Genomic DNA, 24,724 nt, shown 5'->3' with positions numbered 1-24,724 from the left:
GACAGTCCACCCACCCAGAGAGCTGATATTCTAACTAGATCAGACAGATATGGGGTTGGAAGGGAAACCAAGGCAGAGCACAGTGAAGCGACTTGCCCATGAAAGGAGCCTGGAATAGAACCAGGGTCTCCTGAGTCCCAGTCAGGTGCCCGATCCACTAGGCCACACTCTGTTGCTGTTAATTTATTGACGGAGAAGGTGTCACCAGTGACCGCTGGAGCATGCTCTAGCCGTGACACCAATCCTTCACATTCAGACAGTTCCCACCTTTCCTAGCCAGACCTCACGCTAGTTCTCTGTACGTAAGTCCAACTTGGGACTCAAGCAGGTTCCCCCAGGCGAAAGCAAGGCAGGTATCATTTGGTTCCCCCGCACCAGACTTAATCAAAGAGGTACTGGTTCCCCGTGACATCCTGCCACAGCAGCTGTAACACACACTCCTCAGGGAATTGAATTCCTAGGGGCAGGGCCAGTTCCCCAAGGCGCTCTGCATGTCTCTTGAGAGCCCTCCGCTCCCACTGACTGTCACTGGAGTCGGGATGGCTCGACACCCATACGGGGTTGGACCTTTAAGCTGCTCGCTAGGCCTAAATACTCCCCCTGGCAAGGGTGTCCCTCGTGGAAAGGAGAGACCACTTGGAGAGCGAGGCAGAGATTTTGGAAGTCATTTTCCCTGCACTGGAGCTAATGGATTCATTTTCCATTGCACGTGGTGTTAGTGGAGAGGCTGGTAGCCCTGGTCGAAGCCAGGCATTGAGCTGTCAAGCTCCTCCCAGGCAGCTAGGCCAATGCACCTCACTCCTGACTGGCTGTTTCAGTCGTGAGGACCCAAACAGCTCTGCCACTGCACCTTCCTTGCAAACCACCACACCAGCTGTTTCAGTCCTGGACCCACGGAGCTTTGCCAGTCTCCTTGCGCTCCTGACGGTCCGCACCCTCAGCTATGTCATGCCAGAGATCACCAACAGGGCCTAAAATTAGGGTGCCACAGGCTGACTCCTTTACTCCGACTGAATGGCATTTTACTCTCCGGGGTCCCATTGTTTTAACTGGGAACTTTGGTGGCTTAATGCCCTAATCAGAGCCCAGTGATCTCAGTGGGAATCTTCCCATTGGCATTAATGGACTTTAGATCAGGCTCTAAGGTGCTATTTACTATGAGTGAGGCTGTCAGAATCTGGCCCTTTGTAATTAACAAAAATGGTCTCTGGGAAGCTGTCAGACACTATAGTAATGGGATTCAGATAAGTACGAGAGACAGAGACCCCCTCTACCCATTTCCACTTGGGTGACTTTCAGGATCTGAACCCAGATTGCCAAGAGAAAGAGGGCAATGCAAGAACCCCCTTTGCTTCCAAAATCCCACTTCATGCATCTTTTGTAATTCTCTTTTCCCTATCCCTCTGGGCAGTTCTCCTGATTCCCAGTCCAGGCCCTGTCCACTAGCCACACTGCTTCTGAAGCATTAACAATACTGAATTCAGGTTTAAAATTGACAAGGGTTCAGATGTGGCTGTGATCCCAGCTGCTGCTGTTTACCCCATCCCATAATAACAAAAGAACAAGGGGACACCCTAAAATTAAAAGGCAATTATGTTTTTTTTAAGTCTACATATGATCAACCTGTGGAACTTACTGCCACTGGATATCATTGAGGCAAATAGTGTAGACATTTTTAAAGAACATTTTATAATAAAAAAACATTGCAGTGAGACTGGCTGGGATAAACATTGAGGGTCTACATTCTCATTCTTCCAGGTGTAAACTGATTACAATCTGGGTCAGGAAGAAATCTCCACGCAGAAAGTAGATTATTGCATAATGAAATAAGAACATAAGAATGGCCATAATGGGTCAGACCAATCTAGCCCAGTATCCTGTCTTCCAACAGTGGCTGTTACCAGATGCTTCAGTGCGAATGGAGAGATCAGGGCAATTATTGAGTGATCCATCCCCCATTGCCCATTCCCAGCTTCTGGCAATTGGGGGTTTAGGGACACCCAGAGCATGGGGTTGCGTCCCTGACCATCTTGGCTAATAGCTTAGCTAATACGACTGGGAAGTGTCTGGCACTGTCAGAGCTAGGACAGCAGACTAGCAGGGTCACTGGTCTATTCCAGCACAGCAGTCTCAGTAAGAGGGGAGGGCCTCAGTGAGCTCACACATTCCTGGCCTCACCTGACTCCTCAAACTGTCTATTGTGATTATCCCAGGCATCCTGGATCTGCAGCAGACTGTCTTCCATTGCCTGGATGTCGGCTTCAGGGCAGTTGCAATCCGGGAAGCCAGGCCCGCATTGGCACCAGCAGTCATTCTTCCGGCAGATGAGCTCTCCCTCCGAACTGCAGGTGATGTAGCTGAGCGCGGCCGCCACAAAGCTTTCCCGCAGGTAGTTGGGCAGCAGCACCTGCAGCCCTGCACAGAGGGAGAGTCCCAGGAAGGGTGAGACAAGCCGACACCCCACACGTACCTCAGCACTCTGTGTTTCCTGTCTGCGGGGAACTGGGCCAAATTCAGCATTACAAACGGCAGTGAAGCCACATCCACTGATACCAGGGCTGGCTCTGGCCCAAAGTCTAAAATATTGATGTAGCGACCTCGACCGCAGCGGAGTGACACCAGTTTACATGTGTGGAGGTTCTGGCCCTGGAGCATCAGACATGATGTGATCTGGGACTTGAGGACCTCTCCCCACTTTGCCCAATAACCGTCAGGGCAGAAGCTCCGCTCAAGGAAGGGATGGATCTCTCCAGCTGCAGAGACTCGGTTCAGAGAAGCTACAAAAGTGCAGATGCTAATTTTAAACCTGCAAAACTGGCTGGGACTCTCAGGGGTCAGGGTCTCTCCTGGCATTTCGGAGACAGAGATGGCTGAACCAATTTGGTTAAACTGAGTAATGACTGGCACCTTCATCCCCAAACTCAGCCTTGCCCCTCAATCTTTGGGAGAGTTGGAAAAGCTGAATTCACTTTTTCCCGGGTCCCGTCCCCAGCTCTCTATGTGGGTTCTTCACTTATGGGTTGTGACCGGGACTGAAACGCCGGACATCTCATCAGGAAGCCTCTTCTTGGGAGACCCCTCGCCTAGCTTTGCAGACCCAGAGAATCGGCAGCAATTTGGATCAGGTCCAGCCAAACGTCCAGGGCTGACTCTTCTGCTGGGGTCACTGGGGATAGCTCCATGGGCTGTTCTGCCGATTTACACCAGCTGAGGCTCTACCCCTCAGCGCTGGGTGCTGCAGCTCAGTAGTTCTTAACCCCCACTTCACAGCTTCTCTCCCCCACCCTCCAAAGCACCTTTCCATCCAACCTTATAGGGTCCCAGGGCCCAGCTGGGACTAGTGGGACAGTGCATGCTTGGGCAATGATAGGAGTCAGCGTGCAATGAAGACATGACCGTAACCTACTGGGATCACCTATGACATGGGGCATGCGCCCCAACATCAGGGCATTCTGGGTAAATAGGTCCCTTTTTTGACCTAACTCCTGTACACTATCCCCATCCCTCCACTTGGGGCCCTACCCCTCTCCTTGCTTCAGTATCCCTACTCTCTCCCACTGGCCTCTCCCTCCCTCGATGACCTCTGTAGGGGCTGGTCTGGCTGTTGCTAGGCATGGGGGATGAAAGGAGGAAGGCTGCCGTCCTCACCTAGCAGTTGTACTTTGTTCTCAGGGCTCTGGACGAGAACCGAGCTGACTGAATCCAAGTTATCGTAGTTACTGCAGCCAAGAGGGCCCGTCCGGGTTTCAGTTACCTGCGAGAACAGGGGGTAGTAAGAGAGCGAGTGAGGCAGGACCTGGCGTTTGTATCACACCACAGCAGTTAGGGTCTGAGCCTGCAGCTGAAAACGTGCAGAGCTCTGATAGTCCAAGCTCTGTTCTCAGCTCCTGGAGGCCAGGCAGGGTGACAGAAGGAGCATGAAGGGGCAGAAATGGTGAGCAGCAAAGGCACAATACAGTGATCAGGTTCATATGAAATAGAAGGAATATGGGAAGAGGCCAGAAGGGCGGCGAGGTCCCCTTGTGAAATCCCGGCCCATGTGGTCTCAGGCAGCAGGGTGACCTTGGAAAGCAAATGTAAGTCAGAGGCCGCAGGGCTGTCCGTCCTGCCAACAAGGAGCCAGCCAGGCCGGCAGAGCAGTCCCGAGTGAGGGCGTCTGCGGCAGCACGAGAGACAAGAGACGGGCGGCCCGGCAGCGCTGGGAGAAAGGGGAAATAATTGCCTGCTAATTGGCCTGTTTACAGAGAGCAGCTCTGCCTCCAGCCTGATGCAGCTCGGCTTCGTTAGCGTGGCCAATTTCCCATAACTAACAGGAAGGCGCTAACCTTGCTCTGGCTCCCTCTCCCCTCCCAGCGAGGACGCTGGCTGCCGGAGACGGGGTTATAATTGCCAGGCTGTGGGAGGAGAGCCCGGGGCAGGGACTGGGCTTCAACCAGCCACAATTTGCATCCCAAGTACAGCATCGGGGCAGGGGTGGGGAGAACAGGGACCAGGAGATCCCCTTCCCCTCCCCTGACTGTATGTGGCACACCTGCTCTATGCTCATCAATCTCGTTAGATCCACTCAGTTCAATCAAATTAACACAGAGGGCTTCAAAGAGCAGAGGGGGGTCAGATCCGACAGTCACAAGGCGATCCCCAAAGGCCAAGATGAGAACAGCCTTCCAGAGATCTCAAAGTACAGCTCTGTTTTACAGAAGGAATTCAGAGCATAGAGATTTGCCCCAAGTAACTCAGCAGCACAGCCCAGATTAGTAAGAAGATCTCCTGATTCCCCAGCTCAGGCCGCATCCTCTGGGCCATGCTGTCAGCAGCCAGTGGGTGAGAGGAAATACACTTACGTTGGGTCCTACGTGGACTGGAAGGAGGAGGTGCACGGTTGGCCTCCCATTGTCAGGGAAACAGACCAGGGTAGAGGCTGAGCCCCCTTCTATATAACCCACCACAAGGAGAGCTTTGCCCAGTCTGTACACAGCAGCTCCAGGCTGGGAGCCAGCGTGGCACTTTCAGAGGAAAGGCACAGATTGTGGCAGAGCAAGGCCAGTGCAAGAGCAGCAACTCCTCAGCCCCCCTCAGGAGGGACGGCCCTGATGTTTGCTTTCCAAGGTCACCCTGCCGCCTGAGGCCACGTGGGCCGGGATTTCACAAGGAGACCTCAGCGCTCTTCTGGCCTCTTCCCATGTTCCTTCTATTTCATATGAACTGGACCACTGTTTTATTCCTTCGACCACTCACCATTTCTGCCCCCTCCCCCTTCCACAGCGAGCTCTCCCCGCCTACGGCATGAAGATCAGAGCTCAGGAAGGGTTCACATTGGAGCCTCCCAGCCCAGTCTCCAACCACACGAGGAGATTGACTTGGCTTCCCTACCCACAACAGAGCAGGGTGTGGAAGCCCAGCACTGGACCAGTAGTGGGCTGCAGGTCAGGGCTGAGGTGCACCGGCAGAGCCGTGGAGGGGAGCTTTTCAGAACTCTGGCTAATGTCGCCCTGTGAGTCTGGACACCAGCCGTTTCCCTGAGCCCCCCACTCTGATGACAGAACACCGGCTGCAGACCGCGGCATAAGAATGCCGTGTTGGTCCGTGCTGTGAACGGATGCCTGGTGGGGCTGTTTAATGGTAGGCGTTTGGAGTGGAGGGGTGGGATACTGAGTGGTGGGTTTCGTGGCTGGCTCTTATGATGAAGCTGGTGTTTTATTTACTGATGGATTGTTCTCAGCCATATAAGATACCCAGGGGGTTAAGCCACAGGAGCCCGTATAGACCTCAACATAGGGAACAAGGTGAAAGCAAGACATCAGCTTGCTAAGGGTGGTCAGGACAAGACACATCGCTTGGAGGGTTTGGTGAAGGCTCCCTGCCCAGATACTTGATTATTCTTTATGTATATTGTGTCAGGCGCTGTACAAACACAGAGCAAGAGACAGCCCCTTACAGGCCAGACCACGGAAGTGCGTTACTGGCCCTGTATCGGAGAGGGGAACAGAAGCAACTTGCTCGAGGTCACACACGTTCTGTAGCAGAAGCAGCCACCAAACTCAAATTTTCTCAGCCAGAGGGCAATGCCTTGTGAGGGAGTGGCTGTCACAGCATGACTGGGCCCTGTGAGAGGGAACAGAGTCCAGTGCACCTGTGACTGATTAGCAGCTGCCCAACGGGGGTTAAAAGAAGGCAGCTGGACCCTTATAAAGAAAGCATCAGGGGGTAACAGGTAAGAGCTTCTTGGGGGAGACCGGGAAGCTGCAGAGAGGAGAAAATGATGTGGGTCTTCCCTGGGAATAGGGAGGAAATGCTAGGAGGCCAGTGGAAGCGTTAGCCTGCTGCCCTTCCTGAGCTGGAGAGCCAGTGCCGGGAGGCTGAAAAGGGCTGAGCTGTGTTCGGGGTAGAAGATTCAGGAGCAGGTGGCTGGCTGGGAGAGAGGGGCCCTGGAACAAGGGTAGAGAGGGACTGGGAAAGGAGTGCTGGGGGACTCACGGGTGGGTGACCTGGAAGCGTTGTCCCCAGAGAGGGGACTGGAGAAATCCCTGTATCTCGATGTGTGTTCCTGTAGGAACTGGGAGAACTGTTTTACCATGAGTGTTTTATGCACTATTTTATGTATACAAGTTATGCCTAGAGGTGAGCTTCTGAACTGGACAGTCAGACAGACTGTCTCTCTTTACAGCTGGACTAAGGGGAAACTGAGGCAGGAGCACATATCATGCTGCAGCCTACCACAGGAGGGGCATTTGAGGAGGGACCACCCTGTGCCAATGGCTCAGTGCATAAGGCAGTGCAGTGGGAATCTGGAAACATGGGATCTCTTCCTGGTTCTGCCACCGACCGGCTGGGTGACCTTGGGCATGTCACGTCCCTCCCCATGCCTCAGTTTCCCCTCTCACCTTTTATCGGCCTTGTGTATTTTGATTGTAAGTTTGTAGGGACAGAGACAGTTCCTTCCAATGTGTTTGTGCAGCATCAGGAGTGTCTAGCGGCTACTGTAATACGCCGAGTAATTACTTGCAAGCCCATCCCTCCTGGAATGAGCTCTGTACCCCTTTCACCTTTGCTTTACTTTGAAAAGCTAACGCCAGAGATGCTAATCCCCCACCCCTATCTGGATAGGCAGGGTCCCCCTTGCTGTCACCCCCCTCCTTCCCCATCCTGGGGCCTCCTGCTCCGAGCTCAGTGGCGGTATTACCTTGATGGCGGCTGTGGCTATCTGGATGTGGTGGAGCCTGCGCAGCGTGCTTTCCCGGTCAATGAAGTACGAGGCGGCCAGCTGGTGCAGGGTCTCCAGGGAGATGGTGGAGCTGTTCCCGCCCCCTCCCGTCCCAACCGCTTCTGCCTTCTGGCTCAGCTTGCGCTTGTCCACGAAAATGGTCAGGGACTCCTCTCCTGCACAGGCATGCGAGCCGGTCAGTGTGCTCTGGGGACGCTCAGCTCTGCTTCACCATCAGTCATCCATGGGCAGGAATGGAGCCAGAGCCTGCCTCCCTGCCGCCCCTCTGTGCTGGCCATCCCTCACAGCAATACAAGCCTGAAGGATGGGCTTCTGGGTACGTCTGCCCCACAAGGCTTCTTGCAGGCGTGCGAGTTGGCCCAGTGGGGGACGTCAACCTGCAGCCCCTCTGATTTCCAGCCGCTCTAATCAGACCCTGGAGGCCGAGCCCTGGGTCGTCCAAGCAGCGTCACAGCCCCCACCTCCTGAGCCGGCTCTGAGACATTGCCACTCCCTGGTCTCCTCGCCAGTGCCCAACTAGGAGGCTCAATCACATGGAGACCTCCAGGAATCCCAACTGGTTCTTACAGGCAGACGGGAGGGCACCATTGGAGGCCATCTCTCCATCACATTGGCCCTTCCTCTGCCTGGGGACATGTCCCTGTGGGTGGATTTATAGAACCAGTCTCCCTTATTAAAGGGCCATCGCATCTTATCTTTTACTGCCTTGGCCCTCGCACAGCGGCCCAATTTGCAGGGCAGAGAGGCTAGCACACAAATACAACCCATTCCACTTCTTCCCTCCATCTCTCCTGCATCTCTCATGTCCCCATCAGAGCCCTGAGCCGAGCTCCAGGCCTCGCCCCCAATGCTAAACAACCCAGTGCTTGCGGAGCATCAGGGGCATTCCTTTGGGGGGCCCAGCGACGCTTGGCCAGAGGACTGCGATTGAGTCATAGGAGACTCTCCTGCTCCGTTCAGAGATGGAGCACACCTTGCCTGACGCTCAGCAGGCCTGGCAGTGCTGAAACCAGCTGTAGGTGTTAGCCTAGGCTAAGTGGAAATGTCTGTCTGCTCCCAGCCCCATGGTCACTCAGTAAAGAGTCCCCATGCTTATTGGAGCCCTCGTATTTAGGGCTTGTTCTGCTGCTGCTTGTACCCCGTTGCTCCGAGCTGCTCCCAGACATCGAAAACATCCATGCAGCTCTTCTAAAACCCACCTCCTCTCTCCTTGCCAAACACTAGTTGCTGTTTTTATGGGCCCCACCAAACCAACAGCAGCCAAGATTTTCCAAAGTGACTAGTGGTTTGAGGGACCCAACCTGAGATGCCGGAAAGGGGCCTGATTCTCAGGAAGTGCAGCACATCCACCCTCCAAAAAAGAGGCTCTTTTCAGGGTTCTCAGGTTGGGACCCCAAAATCACTAGCCACTTTGGAAGATCTTGGCTGGTCGTCACTTCCACTGCTGAGCCAGCAACAGTGGTTCCGTGAGCAAGCAGCATCCCCAGAACCGGGCAGACCATGCTCACATCTTGATGCTGCTACATAAGTGAGGCAGGAAAGGTAGAGGCCATCTTGCTTGAGCCAGATCCTCAGCTGGTGGAAATGGACTTAACGTCACTGACATCAATGCCAATTTGCACCAGCTGAGGATCTGGCCCCAGGAGCATAACATTGGCACAGTGGGCACTTACCTCCCAGAGTGGCGGAGAGCAGGAAGTGCGTCCCGTATTTTTTAATCAGGTTTTCCGTAATCTGTTGCAGGCTGGGCCTTCGTCCTAGGAGGCGGATGTTCCGGATGAATTCAGGGGCCAAGGGCAACGGCAAGCTGAAGAAATCTTTCCTTTCCAAGGCCAAGTTATTCACCTTCCAGCGGGCAAACTCTCTGGAGAAAGAAGCCAAGGAAAAGCAGCCATGAACTCCAGTATCCAGGTGAGAGGGAGGGGAGGGTGGGGAAACAGGAGAGAACATAAATCCCCATCACAGTCACAAAGGCTGTAGTATGTACTGGTCACTGCACTGCCTTCCATTGGGGGGGGGGGTGAAGGTAGCTCCGAGGAGACCCAAGCAAGATCAGGGCCCATTGTGCTAGGCACTGTAAAAGGCACCTCGTGAAACGGGCTCTGCCCACAAGAGCTCACGCTATAATAGACTAGACAGGATTCTCATCCCCACTTGTGACAGGCTGGACTAGGGTCCTCCCATACCCGTCCCAGGAAAGTATAGTAGAGGGGTCCTCCAAGTATAGAGAGGCTGCGTGGGATGTAGCCAATCGGGGCTAGCCATTCAGAGGGTTGCAGGCTAGTATAAAAGGAGCTGCAGTGCAGCCCAGACTCAGTTGCTGTTTACAGCCAGAGGAGTGCACATGGTGCTCCTGGCTGGTGGAAGGGAACTGCAGCACCATGGACAGCTCAGTGTGGGCAGGGCCTTGGGGAGCGAGAAAGAGAAAGAGCCGCTGGCTGGCTGAGGTAAGGGTGAAGCTTTGGTGAAGACTGGGGCTGCAGGGAAGTGGCCCAGAGAACTGAAAGTGGTTGTTAAAGGGACATGGTGGCATGTGGCTGTAACTCTTAAGGTCTCTGGGTAGGGACCTGGAGTAGTGGGTGGGTCTGAGCCTCCCCCATAGGCCACTGGGGAAGTGACCTACAACTGGACAGTGATAAACCCCAGAAAGGGATCTGAACTGTTAAGAGGACCAACTGGGGCCAGAACAGACCAGGCCAGGAGAAGAGTCTCCACGGAGGAGGCCCTGAGGGCCCGGCTCCCTCCCAGGGCCAGCAGCACTGAACAACTTTGTTGCACTGATACCCCAGAAGGGCTCTGTTTGAGTTGTGTTCCATATACACTGTGTGAGACTCGGCTAGAGGGGTCACCACAGACTGAAAGAGGGGCAGACACACCCAGCCAGCGGGTACTCCTGAGAGGTGGGGTGCCACCCCATTACACACTGTACAGATCAGGAACTGAGGCACAGAGCCCAGGCTCACAAAGGGAGTCAGTGGTAGAGCAGGGAAATTGACCCAAGTCTCCTGCATTCCAGCCCAGGGCTGTAACCACAAGGCCAGCCTCCATCTCCTTCAGCTACCACCTCCCGTAATCACAAGGGCAGCCTCCCTCTCCTTCAGCTACCACCTCACATCATCTCAGTTGCTTTCCCTTCGTCTGCAGAGCCAGGCAAAGCCCAGCTCCCTCTATGCTCTGTCCTACAGGCGTGCTGGCTGCCTTTGTGGTGGAGTACATGAGCCCCCGCTGGCATGCAGCGCAATACAAATCCATGTATATAAGTCCCACATGTGTGCTGGAAACATCTCCTTTGGAGGAAACCGGGATAGGGATATTGCAATATCACCTGATTAAGTATGCCCACAGAGAACTGAATAGATTAGGGATTTAGCCAGAGTTTCTCATAACTGGCAGTAACAGACTATATCTACCCAGTCTAGCTCCCTCCAATGCGCCCCTCGTATGATCAATAACTCTGCTCTGGCAGCCGCGAGGAGAGACTGGAATGGAAACAATTCCAGCTCAGTTCAAAGGAGGTGGGGGTGAGAGAGAATGGATGGAAGCTGCAAGCACAGCTGCTATTCCAAAGACCAAGGCATGGCAAGAAGTTGAAATGAAACAAATTCAGACTGGGAGTAAGGCACAGTGACGATGATGAACCACAGGTAAATCTTCCCAAGGGATGCTCCGTCACTTTGCAGCGTTAGCTGAGACTTGCTACGAATTACACCTGGTAGGACACGCACACAAGTGCTACGAATTACACCTGGTAGGACACGCACATAAGTGCTACGAATTATACCTGATAGGACACGCACACCAGTGCTGCGAATTATACCTGATAGGTCACGCACAGTTCGAATCTAGGCTGAGGCACAGAAACAAAGTCCACAACTGCAGAGTTCCCAAAAGACACTAAGTTTATTACGCTCGAGCGTGGTGCCCCCCTGCTAGCCAGGAGGGGACCCTGAATGCAAATTATACAAAGGTTATATATCTTTTAGCAAAGCATGTTGCCCTCGTGCATCGGAAACCTTAGCCAATAAACAAACCCTTGTCTTATCTACCACCTATCCCTGCTTGGTGCATTCCTCGTGCTATACCAGTATGTTAATTACACAGCATGGTCCTAAAGCTATGCATCAGTAACTTTTATTATCAGGATGGGAGGCCTCACATCAAGGCCAAGAGACAGGGAGTTAGAGACTGACAAAAACCAGATACTGGGAGTCAAGGCAGGCTGGAGACAAGGAGGAGGATTTTCACAGGGATTCAATATCTAAGGATTACTCCTCCTGGTGTATGATGTGCTGGCATTTAAACAATGGTGGGCCCCAAACCAAAATGGAGTCACATGTGCTAACTTTTCCTTAACAGACTGCATGGATGGCCTCCTCTAGGATATGCACTGGTTCCACCACATGTTAAGGACCTAAAGTGGGGATCACTGGGTGAGGTTCACTGGCCTGGGTGATGCAGGAGGTTGGCCCAGATGATTGCAATGATCCCTTCTGGCTTTCCAGTCTCTGAATCTACCCATCCCCTGCTGCTGAGGCATCCAAAGTCTTTTCACGTGTAAGCCAAATTCAAACCAGCAAGTCCATTGATAAAAAGGCCAATCCATACTGGAAGCAACTGTTGACTTCCAGCTAGGTAGCCACCACAGCCTGGGTGGGAGAGCCCCTTTGAGTAGGGTTTTCTCTGGGGAATTGTCCTGCTGTCATAATACCACATGTGATCCACACACAGCAGATGACGATTTGAAGGAGGCATTTACCACCCTTTGATCTAAACAGATTAACCCGTAGGCTGTCACAGGCATTTCCCCACACCGCAGCCCAGTGAATGCTTAGGGGGACATATCCCCAGTCTCAAAGGGTTGATGGGTGGAATGGCGTGCATGTGAGAATGCTCATCAGCTAATCGTGCAACACATTTGTAGGTAGTGTGGCCAGGCTAGAAGTGCTACGTGGACTCGGCTGACAGCACAGTGGTCCCGTCTGGGAATTCTGCAGCTGAACCCTTTGCTCTGCTATGCAGCTGTGTGTATCAGTTATTCCTGGTGGGCAGGGTGCTGGAAATGTTTCCAAGGTTAGATATATTGACCGGTACTCAGAGCTAAGGCAGAGATGCCAAAAGTTCAGGCTTGCTCCACTGACACCTTGCCAGAGGGCTGCATCTAATCTGGAGGAACATTTGCCGAAGTTCAGAAATGAAAAACGCATGCACACAGCTATGCTGTCTGCTTCCCCCTTGCCTCTCCGGTGACGGACAGGTGTGGACTGCTGGCTGATGGATTCCACCCACAAGACAAACTAGTAGCTGATCATTTTTCTCCTCGTTCAATTCCCACCCTGCAGATGGTTTCAGAGAGCCCGAGCCAAAGCCAGCTGAAATCAATTAAAAGACTGCTGATGGTTTTGTATTAGCACTCAAAAAAGGCGCATGGTGATCAGTATTATAGTAGCATGAGATCAGGGCCCCAGTGTGCTATGCACTGAGATCTTGCAGCCTAAGTAGATGAGGGGTGGGAGGGGAACTAGATGAAGTGTCTTACCCAAAGGGGAGGGAGGGATAGCTCAGTGGTTTGAGCATTGGCCTGCTAAACCCAGGGTTGTGAGTTCAGTCCTTGAGGGGGCCATCACAGCTTGACACAGCTGTAGGTGAGAGGAGACTCAGTCCCTGGTATGCTGATGTACTTACATGTAAATATAATTGTACTTGGAGATTGAATAAAAAGGATTCGGAAGGCTGGGGCTCTGGCCTGTTAAAATCATTTGCCCTGGCACTCTGCCCCTCCCCATCTAAGATACTGGGCTATAGGACACGGCCGTTCCCTGGGCTATGCCTGAGCTAAGGGGACTGAGGTTTAAAATGTTATTACCCTGTAAATATAGTGTTGTCTCTAACATAGAAACACTGCTCCTATTGAAACTACAGGCAAAACTCCCGCTGACCCGTCTGGGTCTGCTTATGAATGGGAGTAGGACAGAAGGCAGCAGGGGTCCTCAGGAATACCCTCCACAGGTGTACACAGCCCCACCGCCCAGAGCTCTCAAAGCAGCGTGAGGCTGCCACCTTTGCTGCTATCCCCAGACAGGGCTGGTGCAGGAACGGGGTGGAAGGGAAGGCCCGATCTGATGCTTTGCCACACAGTGTGAGAGTCTGCTCAGCTATGCCACCTCCTGGAGGTGGGAATTCTGGGAATGGAGGGGGACAGGAAAGGAAACTAGTTTGACCAATGGAACTCAAACGCTTAACCTCTCTTGGTACATAGCACCCTGGAAGGGCCGTATTACCCCGTTTTACAAACGATGAACTGAGGCACTGAGAAACACAAAGCAACTTGCCCAAAGTCAAGCAGGCAGTCTATGGCTGAGCTAGGGATTGACTCCAGATCTCCTGGGTCCCAGCTCAGTGCCCTATCCCCTAGATCATCCTTCCTACTCAGCTGTTACCCTGTCAAAAACCCTGCTAGTGCACAGGGGTTTATACCCACGCTTTGCCAGCATTGCGCCCCCTCGCCCTATGGAGGGGCACCACCAGGGGGAAGGAGGTTGGCAGCATGTGCTGGTATTGGGTAATTTGGTAAGTAACATCTCAACATCTGCAGCCTGCAAAATGTGCCATATGGTACAGGCCAAGCCCTGTTTAGCAGGACTCCCACATCCCTGGCAACATCTGCACTCGCTGCAAGCCCGGCATGGAGGCAATTTACCAGCCCGCTGTGTTCCCAAACAATGGCCCCATAAACAATGATTGGCCAATTTCATTCTAATCTTTGCAATTTTTTTCTAATTAAAATCAGGCTGTGGCTTTCAGCCGGTTTAATGAAGGGTGATTGGGAGAGATGGAGGGGAGGCTGGGGGGAGCAGCCAGCCGGAGTATCTGCCATCGCTCCAGTGATGGCACCCCATGTGGGTTTTTATTAGGTTAAATGGGCAGCACAACAGCCATGTCAGAGAGCAGACAAGCGCTTGGAGTTGCAGCTGTGAGACTGCAAAGCCCTGAGCAGCCAAGCATGCCTGCATGCCTGCCCTTTTCACAATTGGCCTGGCCTAGGAATTACCACCACTGACAGCCTAGGGCTGCTCCCACCCCAGAGGCTATTCCAGAGGGAGAATGGAGGCTCAGGTTTGGTGCTTTTTTTTTCATTTCGGTCACTTGTTCCTTTCCATCACCATCTTTGGGCTGTGGGCCCAGCTACTCTCAGGGGCCCAGCTGAACAGTGAGTCAGTGAGAGGGGTGAAGTCTACTATGCAGGGGGGTGACGTGCTGGGAAGCAAGGAAGAGGGTGGGAGGGAGAGCACCCCTGCCCGGGAAGGACTGAGAAGAAGAGTCTGTCCAGGGGCTGAGGGAAGAAGACCAAGGGGTCTGCGTATAGAGAGCTGGGAGAAAGAGCATGGGCTGGTGTTTGGCGATAGGCCCTATTTGTCCCACTCTCCCCTGACTATGTCTGAGATCTGTCCTCTTCCAGCCACAAGTGTGGGGCCCACGTCTCAGAAGCCTTATGTCCCTTGCCTGGGGTACCTGTCTCTCTGGAATCATGTCCCTCTGCTTTGACCTGGGAGGAAGAAACGTCCCAGCCCCATTTCCTTACCTCAGACAAAGCCTCCTTTACTCTGGCTGATGAGTCGGAGGGGCAGATGCTCCTGCCATCAGAGGTCGTGGGCTAGGCCTTGGGCTTTGTTGGATGGTTAGTGGTATGGATTAGGCACCTGTCAGAGGGGCTGGGTTTTGGCCTTGAGGTCTTGCTCCTAAGTCAGCATGTGTGAGGACTTAGGAGGGAGAGAAGCTTTATTCTGACAAACCTGTTACACCCTATGGTCAGTGTCCCATCCTCATCAGCAAAGCCCCCACATATATCAGTGCTGGGCCCCCATACATCAACGCCCCTAGGTCCTGTTCCGCAGCAGGTCCCTGGCTCTCTCAGTGCCCACCCAGCTCTGCCAAAGCACTGCCACCCTGCCCTGCCTCACCTCTGGCTGTGCCAACCTGAGCATTGCCCCGCTCCCCCGAGGCACCTCAGCCCTGACGTTTAGCAGTGCCGGCTCTTCCTGCTCCCCAATGTGACTTAATCAGCACTCCCTGCTATTCCAGTTTGTGGCCATGTGCTAGCTTAGCACTTGCCCCACAAGCTTCCCCCATACTCGATTCACAGGGGACCGACAGCAAACCTGAACGCTGGGCTCCACCCAGCAAACAACAGCGCAAATCCTCAGTGCCATGCAGGTCCTTCTCAGAGAGACTCTTTAGATCCAAGTGCAGAAGGCTCTGTCAGGTGGAGGTGGATTAGTTTACCCTGAGTTTAACGGTTGTGCTATCAAAACAAATCCAAAGGGTTGCTAGCTGATTACATGCCTCAGAGGAGCTGAGAGACAACGGTTGCCTTAATGCATGTGGGGTTCTTTCTTCCTGTCCCACCTTCGTCACCAGCATTTTCTCCGGAGACCTCTGGGTCCCACAGCAGCAGCATGGAGGCCAGGGTGGTGGTGGTGAAGAAAATCAATCCCCTGAAGGCACCAGGGTTCCTAACATTCATAACAACAAGCTGATCACAGCACTGGCAGCAGCTGCTTTGTTTGTTGTCAAAAAGGGCCTTGTACTGAATCTCTGCTTTTCTCTGCCTTTCAAAACCCACCTCCCTGGCTGTTAGGGTTTTGTACAGAAAACCCCCATACAGTCTTTTAGAGATAATTAGGTGCATTCTGATACTCATTAAAGTGAGAAACTGACAGCACTGATTAGAGGAAGGCAGAGTGTTAGGCAAGCAATGTGCAAGATTCCCACGCATGCAGCTCTGCCAAAGTGCTTCCATCGTGACCCCTGCTATTCCAGCCCTAAGTTTTCTGCTGGCTAGAAACATCAGATGCATCTAATTGTAGGTGGATGGGAGAAGGAAGAGAACAGTGAGCAAAGGCACCCCCTCAAATCAGGACACGGGGGGGGGGGGGGGGAGAGGAAAAAGCCCATCAGTGCCTATCTGAATAGCCGCCCGAGGTTCAAGGCTAAGGTGTTATTAATCAGCAAAAACAACTTGTGTCATCACCCCCCTCTAACTGGAATTCTCATTGTTTCCAGTACATGCCTCCCCAGCTAGAGATGACCTTCAATTAATAGTTCCCCAGGCCACTCTATTCATTCATGGCTAATGCAAGAGCTGGCTGAAAAAAAGAGAGAGGTTTTTTTTCCAGGAGTGTTTTCAAAATTTTCTAAACAATTTTTCTTCCAACGGTTTCAAAAGGGTTCATTTCTTTGGAATATTTTGTGAAAATCTGTATTTAAAATTATTTTGATTTCAAAATTTTTCACTTTTTCCTCCAGTTTTTGGGAACTGGGGGTGGTTTGTTTTCTGTTTTTTGCCCTCTTTTTCATTTTTCCATTAAAAAGGGGAGAGAAAAAGAGGGAAATAAAGGGGAAAATGAAAACTTTGACATGTTTGGATTTGGGGTTGTCCTGAAAAATGGAAAACTTCAAAAAAAAGCCCCTGGGCCTATGATATTTACATGCATGCTACATATAATATAATACATTGTATTATACCTTGCCTACAACAATGGGGTCCTAGTCTGTGCCTATTGCAATATAAATAATTACTACACCACAAAAAAACCTCCATTAAAAGAACATTATTAAGGTTGCAAAGTCAAGCGTTCAAAAGTTAGGAAATGCTAGAATTAAGGTTGCCTGTGTCACCTTAATTTGCCCTCCTTGTGCGTATGCTGTATGGTACACTCTTTAATTATGTGATCACATACTTTTTTCCCCCTAGAGCTCTGTCTCCTTCAGTGCACAGGCTGGACAGTGCTCACTGAAGGATCAGCTAGCCAACATTTTGTTTTCTCCTCATTATTCAATGGGTGGCCCCAGGCCTTATTTACGGCACACTATTCCAACCCTATCTGAAGATACAATTATTAATTTCCTCATGGGCTTCTCTGTGGTGCTTGTCACTCCAGTATAGGAGTGCTTCACAAATATTAATTCATCGTCACAATACCCCTGTGAGATATAAGGGTATTATCTCCATTTTCCAGATTAGGAGCGCACAGAGATAAAAGTAAAACCCACTAATTTTAGAGACACCTAGGGCCCAGTTGTTTTAGAGAACTTGGTATTATTTATAGTACATTATGTGTTTAAAGCGCAGCTCCCATTGACTTCAGTTGCAGCGGTGCAACTCAGTGCTTCTGCAAATCAGATCACAGGATCTCAATTCAGGCACCCAGAAAATGAGGAACACACAATTAGTGGCCCTCTGTGAAAAGCTGTGTTTAGGTGACTTGCCCAGCGTCACACAGAATCTCTGTGGCAGAGGCAGGGATAGAATTCAGTTCTCCAGGGCAGCATTTGACTGCCTTAGCCATGAGACCATTCTTTCTCTTCTTGCAGTCCCCTGCCTCCTTCACTACACCCATTCCCAATTGCAACAAATGAGGCAAGGTCCTACAGGCAATAGCCTCCTTCACTACACAGCCTGATTAGTCTCCAGAGCAGATCCATGCCACACACCAAATGAGGCAAGAATTTTGTGGAAGAAAATTGTGTGTGATCCTGTAATTAACAATGGTATCATAATGCCTATGCACAAGGGTGCCAAATTAAGGTTACACACCAAACTTAATTCTGGAATTTCCTAACTTTTGAGTATTTGACTTTGCAACCTATGCCATTTTTAATGTGTGTGATTTAATGGGTTTTTAAAAAAGCAAACTGAACAGACAGAAATTCTGTCACGTGGCATCATATTGACACCCCATATGATTCATTGCAGTCTGACATCACGCCCACATAAAATAATGAAGTGGCTAATATGAGTCTCAATTAATAAAGAACTAAAGGAGGGTAATATAAATAATGCCAATCGACATGGGTTTGTGGAAAATAAATCCTGTCAAACTAATCTGGATATATTTTTTTGATGGGATTACGCATTCAGTTGATCAAGATAATAGTGTTGATGCAATATACTTAGACTTCTGTAACGTGTTTGACTTGATACCACACAACATTTTGATTACAAAACTAGAACGGGACCAAATAAATATGGCACACTTTGAATGGATTAAAAACTGGCTGACTGATAGATCTCAAATATAACTTTATACGCTGAATCATCATCAAGCGGGTGCGTTTCTAGTGAGGTCCTCTGGGGATCAGTTCTTGGCCCCAACATTTTTATCAATGACTTGGAAGAAAACATAAAATCATCACTGATAAAATTTGCAGATGACCCAAAAATTGGGGGAGTGGTAAATAATGAAGAGGACAGGTCACTGATACAGAGTGCTCTGGATCGCTTGGTAAGCTGGGTGCAAACAAACAATATGAGTTATTTTGACACAGCTAAATGTAAACCTGTACATCTAGGAACAAAGAAGGTAGGCCATACAAACAGGATGGGGCACTCTACCCTGGGAAGCAGTGACTCTGAAAAAGATTTGGGGGTTATGGTGGATAATCAGCTGAACATGAGCTCCCAGTGCAAGGCTGTGGTGAAAAGGGCTAATGTGATCTTTGGATGCATAAACAGGAATCACAAGTAGGAGTAGAGAGGTTATTTTACCCCTGTATTTGGCACTGGTGCGACCACTGCTGGAATCCTGTGTCCAGTTCTAGTGTCCACAAATCAAGAAGGACGTTGATAAATTGGAGAGGATTCAGAGAAAAGCAATGAGAACGATTAGAGGATTAGAAAACATGCCTTACAGTGACAGACTCAAAGAGCTCAATCTATTTAGCTTAACAAAGAGAAGGTTAAAGGATGACTTGATCACAGTGCATAAGTACCAGCCTGGTGAACAAATATTGGCTAATGGGCTCTTCAATTGCGCAGAGAAAGGGATAACAAGAAGTGGACGCTAGACAAATTCAGACTGGAAATGTGTGTATTTTTAATAGTGAGGGTAATTAAGCATTGAAACAACTTCTGAGGGGTAATGGTGGATGCTCTATCACTGGACATCTTTAGGTCTTTGGGTGTTTTGCTAAAAGCTCTGCTCTCGGAACTGTTTTGGGGGAACTTCTCTGGCCTGTTACGCAGGGGGTCAGACTAGAAGATCACAGTGTTCCTTTCTGGCCTTGGAATCCAGGAATCTGCAGGGTTGGAATCCTTTGCTCCCCAGCATAGATCTCTGCCGCTGGAGCTGATGGAGGATCTGTAGTAGTAGCAGGTGGATAGCAGTATTATTAGCCTCTTTCTGGACCAGCACCAGAAGAGGGGGATGGGACAACTTGCCAGTAGGTTCACAGCTATTTGCTGACAGCAGAGAAATGATATGGTTCAGGAATCTTGGGTTCCATTCCAGGCTCTGGAGGGGTGTGTGCTCCAGTGGGCACAGTCTTTTCTGCATCTGTTTCCACACCTCCCCAAGCTTGACTGTTCTGTACTGTTCCCTCCACTCTGTCCCTGTCTCAGTCCTGTTTCTTCCCCACTCCTGGCTCCTGATTCCAGTTCAGTTTGCCCCACATCGCTAGTCCCAGTCTCCACTCTCAGGCCTCTCATTCCAGTCCCAGTCTCCTTGCCCAGCCAGTCTGAGTCCACCTCTCTCAACTCTTCATCCAGTCTGTCTCTCTCCTCTGGCTTTAGCCTCCAGTCAGCCCCTGCCAACCTGCTCACCTTCCCTGTCCCCAGTGGCTCTCTGACCCAGCTCATCATCTGATCTCAGTTCCCCCTCACACCCACTGGTTCCCAGTCTCTCCCTCATTTCCTTCCTCAGCTCCAGTCTTTCCTGGCTCCCACTCCAGTTTCCTTGCCTAGCCACTCCCAGCCTGCCCCCACCCCCACCCCAACTACCAGTCACATTTCCCCTCCCCTCTAGTCCCAGTCTCCTCCCAAGGCTCCTGGTCCCAATCTACTCCCTCAGGTCCGCCTCTTGTCCCCTCTGTATTCGAACCAGGCAGCTGCCTCCGCCATGGGGGGTAGGCCCAGCAGGGAGGTCACAGAGAGCACAGGGGAGCCCAGATCCCTGCCCTCGGTTCCAGTGCCCATTCCGGCTGGGCCCAGCCTGTGGCAGCCCAGAGCTGCAATTGCAGCAAAAGTCTTGCTCGGCCCCAGGTTGGCGCATGCTCAGCGTGGATGAAATCTTCAGGGAATTTACCTTTGAAGTACTAGCCAGTCTCTATACAGTACCTCTAGGGAGGAGGGGGTAGATTAGATTGGTCTCCGTGGATTCTGTGCTAGCTCCCATTGTGAGGGTTGCTTGGGGTTTGTGACACAGACTCCTGCTGGTTCAGAACTAAACAAAGACCCACCAGAGTCCTTTCCCATAGGCCACCACATTGTTCCTGGGGTTATGACTTTGGGCCGCCTCTTACCACAGTCTGCCTGAGGGCTGGGGCGGGGGGAGTCAGTTCCATCAACCCCAAGCCCATGTGCTTCCCAACACTCCCGTCCATTTACTCCAGATGTCTGGGGCGAGCCGTGGCTGAACCAGGCAGGAAAATAGGTCCTCAGAAGAGCTATTTAAGGGTGAAATCCACAACCCTCTGTGCAGGAGACCAGCCCAATGCCTAGGCACCACTGAAGCCTGAGGACTTAAGCAGGGCTAAAAGGGAGGTACAGGCCCTGTCCGTTTCACCCCCCATGTGAGGAAGTCAGGGATTCCCTGTGCCAATGGGGAATCCAGCTGAGCTTCCAGCGGGTGACCAGACAGGCACACAAAACACCACCCAGATTTCACTTCCCCAACAATTTTGTGCTCATGCTTTCCCAGTGAGCAATGTCCTCTCCAATAGCCACACAGCCCTGTGTCCCCTACCCTCTGTACATTGGTGCTAACAAGCAGCTCCCTTCCCCACTTCTGTCACCCAAACGCCTCTGGCACCGCAGTGACAGCCGTGGCAGATTAAAGCGGAGTTTTCCCGATGCCAAGAGCAAGATGTTGATTGCCTTCAAATAGTCATCTTTTCTTTTCTTTTCTTTTCTCCTCCCTATCCCCGCCCCCAGCAGAGCCTCTCTCTGCACCTCACAGACTATCTTTGTTTTGGCAACCTGCCTCCTCTCCAGAACCTGCTCTTCTGAAAGGGTGTAGAAATTAACCCTTTGTGTGCAGCGGCAGGTGAAGATGCCTTGTCTCTTCTTTCTCTCGTGGAGGAATCCTGTGAGCTGCCTGGGTTGCACTCGGACAGAATGGGGCAGCCTTTTCCTAGTCGCTGACCCAAGGCTAGACTGGAGCAAGGAGCCATCTTTCCCCTGCCTTGCATCCACCATGCAGGGGTCAGGAAGGATTGCAGTCCCTGTGCTCAGGACAGTGGAAGGAGCACTCCCTCCTACCACTCCTGGGGACATGGAAGGGGGAAGCCAAGGCTCCATTTCCCCTCTTCACTGATCACTGGAGCTGGCTGGGCAGATGGTGGGGGGAGTGTAGGCTAAACCATTCTAAGAGATGGTACAGGGAGGGTGCATGTGTACCCATGGAACGAGTGGGGCTCTATGTCCCCCTCTAGTGGCTGCTCCACATCAGAGGTTAATGGGCCTACCATAGCCTCTCATGCTTTTAGCTTTGGGGCTAGGGTGATCAGATGTTCCGATTTTATAGGGACAGTCCCAATTTTGGGGGCTTTTTCTTATATAGGCTTCTATTACCCCCCACCCCTTGTCCCAGTTTTTCACATTTGCTTGTCTAGTCACCCTATCTCAGGCTGAAACCCCAAGTTGGGGAAAGGGCTGTACTTTCCCAAGCCACAATCTCTCCCTGAGATAATACAGCTCCAGGCTGGCCCTCAGTGCAGGCCATTGTGCCAAGCACCCTCTGGCCCGTCACTGAGAGAATGACATGCCAACAGCCTTTCTCTGCTGCGCACAAGGGTGTTGAAAGGTTGCAGTCTGGGAGCTGGCAAAGCACTCAGGGATGCTCAGATGGCCAGGCCAGAGACATGAAAAGTGGTGGTGTTAGAGCTATCACTGTTTTTCCTGCCTATAAAATGATCCAGCCCTTTATCAAAGCCCATCACGCTGCCTGACTTGCTCCTGCAAGACTTGGCCCCACAGGCCCTCTCTGACATAAGCTCCGAGAAGAACCTGTCCCTGTTTGCTCTACATATGCAAGCAGGATGGCCTATAAATAGCATGTCTATCCCAGCGCTCTCTGAAATCGCAGTAAGGTCTGACGGCATCACGGGGTTATTTGTTTTTTTTTCCTTTCTCAATCACATTTAGCTTTGATTCAACCTGCTTGTGCACTGAGCTGCCTGCTCTGGATTCCAAGGCCTGGCTCGCTACTGCACCCATCAGAATTCATCCTGCTCCTGCTCTAGAATCAGCTCTGTGCCAGCTGGTGAGGTGAATGACACTGAAGCCTCACTGATTTGCACTTGCTGGCCCAGATTATGCTGAGTACAGTGGAGAGGGGGAGGAGGAGGGCTTTTGGGAGCCAGATGTGGCCAGTTACAGCTTCCTAAATCTCTACCCCTGGACTCAGACAGTTTAGAGCAGCATCAAACTGCACCAGCTGGCTATGGCCCCATAGGGATCACATGGCAGCTGGAAACTGCCAAAGGACTAGGCACATTGGGCACTCCACTTGCTGCTTCCTTCCACCTTTACATTGACATGCCCTCTGCACTACTAGGGATATCCCCGAGAAAGCCTGGAAGGCAGTTTCTGCTCCCTTGGCACCCCCTGATCAGCACCCAAGGACGGAAGATCTGAGAATCTGGGCTGTTAGCGTTATTTATTTCTAGTACAAGAGAGGCTAGAGGCTGAAACTGAGATCAAGGCCTCACCATGCCCAGACCCAATGCACCTCAGGACGGGGACTGGCTCATACTGTGGGCCGCACAGCCTGGCTTAAAAGCTCATGTCTGACTGGGACAGGATTTGCCCGAGTTAGTGACTCCGTGAGTAAATGAACAAACACAATACCTAAAAACCCACCCTGGGATCTAGCATCCCCAAACAGGCTTTGTTCAGTTATTTAGACAAAAGGGGTTCAATTATGCATGACAATATTTCCTTGTTAACTAGTTCTGCCTCTCAGCCGGCTGAAGCCCCAGGGTGGTCAGTGGAGTAACGCAGGGAGGTTAGCAAAGGTCGGGTATATTTGATTTGGAAACTCCTTGGGCCTAATCCAGCCCTGGCTTTAATGAATTTGATCCTTTCTATTTAAACTGCAAACCCAGGGCCAAATACCACTTGCAGACGTGTGTGTGTCATTGAGAAGGGCAGAATTTGGCTCACACTGAGTGAGCCTCTTGCGTTATCCCCAGTGGTAACGTACGAATGCGCATCAAAGCAGCAGAGCTGGGACAGTGGTTCCTGAGGATTTGCCGGGATTTGTTTGCAGTCACCCAGTCCATGGCAGGGGGAGGGGAGGAGAGTCACCCCATGGGGGCTTATGTGGGAATTAAGAGGTGAAAGGCACTCCTATCTGAGCAGATCTGTTATATTCCACTAGAGGACAGCAATGCACACACATGCACATACACACGCTAGCTCCGGGGTGGCCAACCTGAGCCTGAGAAAGAGCCAGAATTTACCAACGAGCCACAGTAATACGTCAGCAGCCCCCCATCAGCTCCCACCCCCGCTCCCAGTGCCTCCCACCCACCAGCAGCCCCAACAATCAGCGCCTCCCCCTCCTCCCCACACCTCCCGATCAGCTGTTTCGTGGTGTGTAGGAGGCTCTGGGGAGGAGGGGGAGGAGCGAGGGCACGGCAGGCTCGGGGGAAGGGGTGGAGTGGGGGGCAGGGCCTGTGGCAGAGCCAGGGGTTGAGCAGTGAGCACCCCCGACCCATTGGAAAGTTGGCGCCTGTAGCTTCAGCCCCGGAGTCGGTGCCTAGACAAGGAGCCGCATATTAACTTCTGAAGAGCTGCATGTGGCTCCGGAGCCACAGGTTGGCCGCCCCTGCGCTAGCTTGTCATATTTGCCTTCCCCACCCTGTCTCTCTTTTCTCCCCTCCTCTCCCCGTGCGTTCACCTCGCCCCTGTAGAGAGACAGCCTCCTAGGGAAGGAACACCAGCTCCCCCTCTCACCTGTAGATCCTGTACCTGGTGGTGAAACCCTGCCGGTAGCGCTCGGCGAAGTCAGTGTATTCCTGAGCTCGGTGAAATGGTCCCCGGTCGGTGAGCAGCCAGTCCAGCGGCGCCTGGCCGGGGGAGGAGGCGGCGGCATGCTGGTCAGGCACCGGGCTGGCAGCGGTGGCCACTGCTAACCCCCAGCAGCACAGACTCAGGGCCGATGCCCATGGGACCATCAGCCGGAGCCCTTCAAACTGCTGCCACCTCATGCTTCTCCTGCGCGGTTGGCTTCTTCATTCTCTCGCCACTCTCTCCCCCTCAGTGCTCCTCAGGGCCTCCAGCGCTGCAACGGCATGAGGGGAAGGGCATTAGTGAGAGAGACCGACAGGCAGAGAACCCACTGGTAGCTTATGTGCTGTTACGCTGGGTACTGGGGAGAAACGCATAGCGGCACATAGCTAGGTCCGAAACCCATCGGTGGCTGTTTGTTCTACCCTGACTTTAGCATTTGTCTGCGTGTTTGGTGCTGGATTCCAAAGTCCTCTCTTTACCAGAACAGCTAC

At 52.0% G+C, this 24,724-nt stretch overlaps 1 protein-coding gene across 2 annotated transcripts in view; it reads right to left on the bottom strand.

The window, feature by feature from the left end:
• The window catches only part of BRINP2 (BMP/retinoic acid inducible neural specific 2), a 52,474-nt gene that overhangs the window by 3,889 nt on the left and 23,861 nt on the right, over window positions 1–24,724 (bottom strand). The window contains exons 2-6 of one of the 2 annotated variants that reach the window (XM_084636685.1): window positions 24,177–24,504; window positions 8,896–9,086; window positions 7,181–7,377; window positions 3,649–3,754; window positions 2,179–2,415 (exon numbers count right to left, since the gene is read on the bottom strand). In XM_084636685.1, the coding sequence (XP_084492811.1) occupies window positions 2,179–2,415; window positions 3,649–3,754; window positions 7,181–7,377; window positions 8,896–9,086; window positions 24,177–24,430 (985 nt within the window). In that variant the 5' untranslated portion in view covers window positions 24,431–24,504. The remainder of the gene's footprint in view (window positions 1–2,178; window positions 2,416–3,648; window positions 3,755–7,180; window positions 7,378–8,895; window positions 9,087–24,176; window positions 24,505–24,724) is intronic. The other variant, XM_084636686.1, reaches the window with a different exon arrangement.

This window comes from Lepidochelys olivacea, assembly GCF_965140295.1.
Source record: "Lepidochelys olivacea isolate rLepOli2 genome assembly, chromosome: 8".
Taxonomy (NCBI): domain Eukaryota; kingdom Metazoa; phylum Chordata; order Testudines; family Cheloniidae; genus Lepidochelys; species Lepidochelys olivacea.
This window is presented reverse-complemented; position numbering and strand designations above follow the sequence as displayed.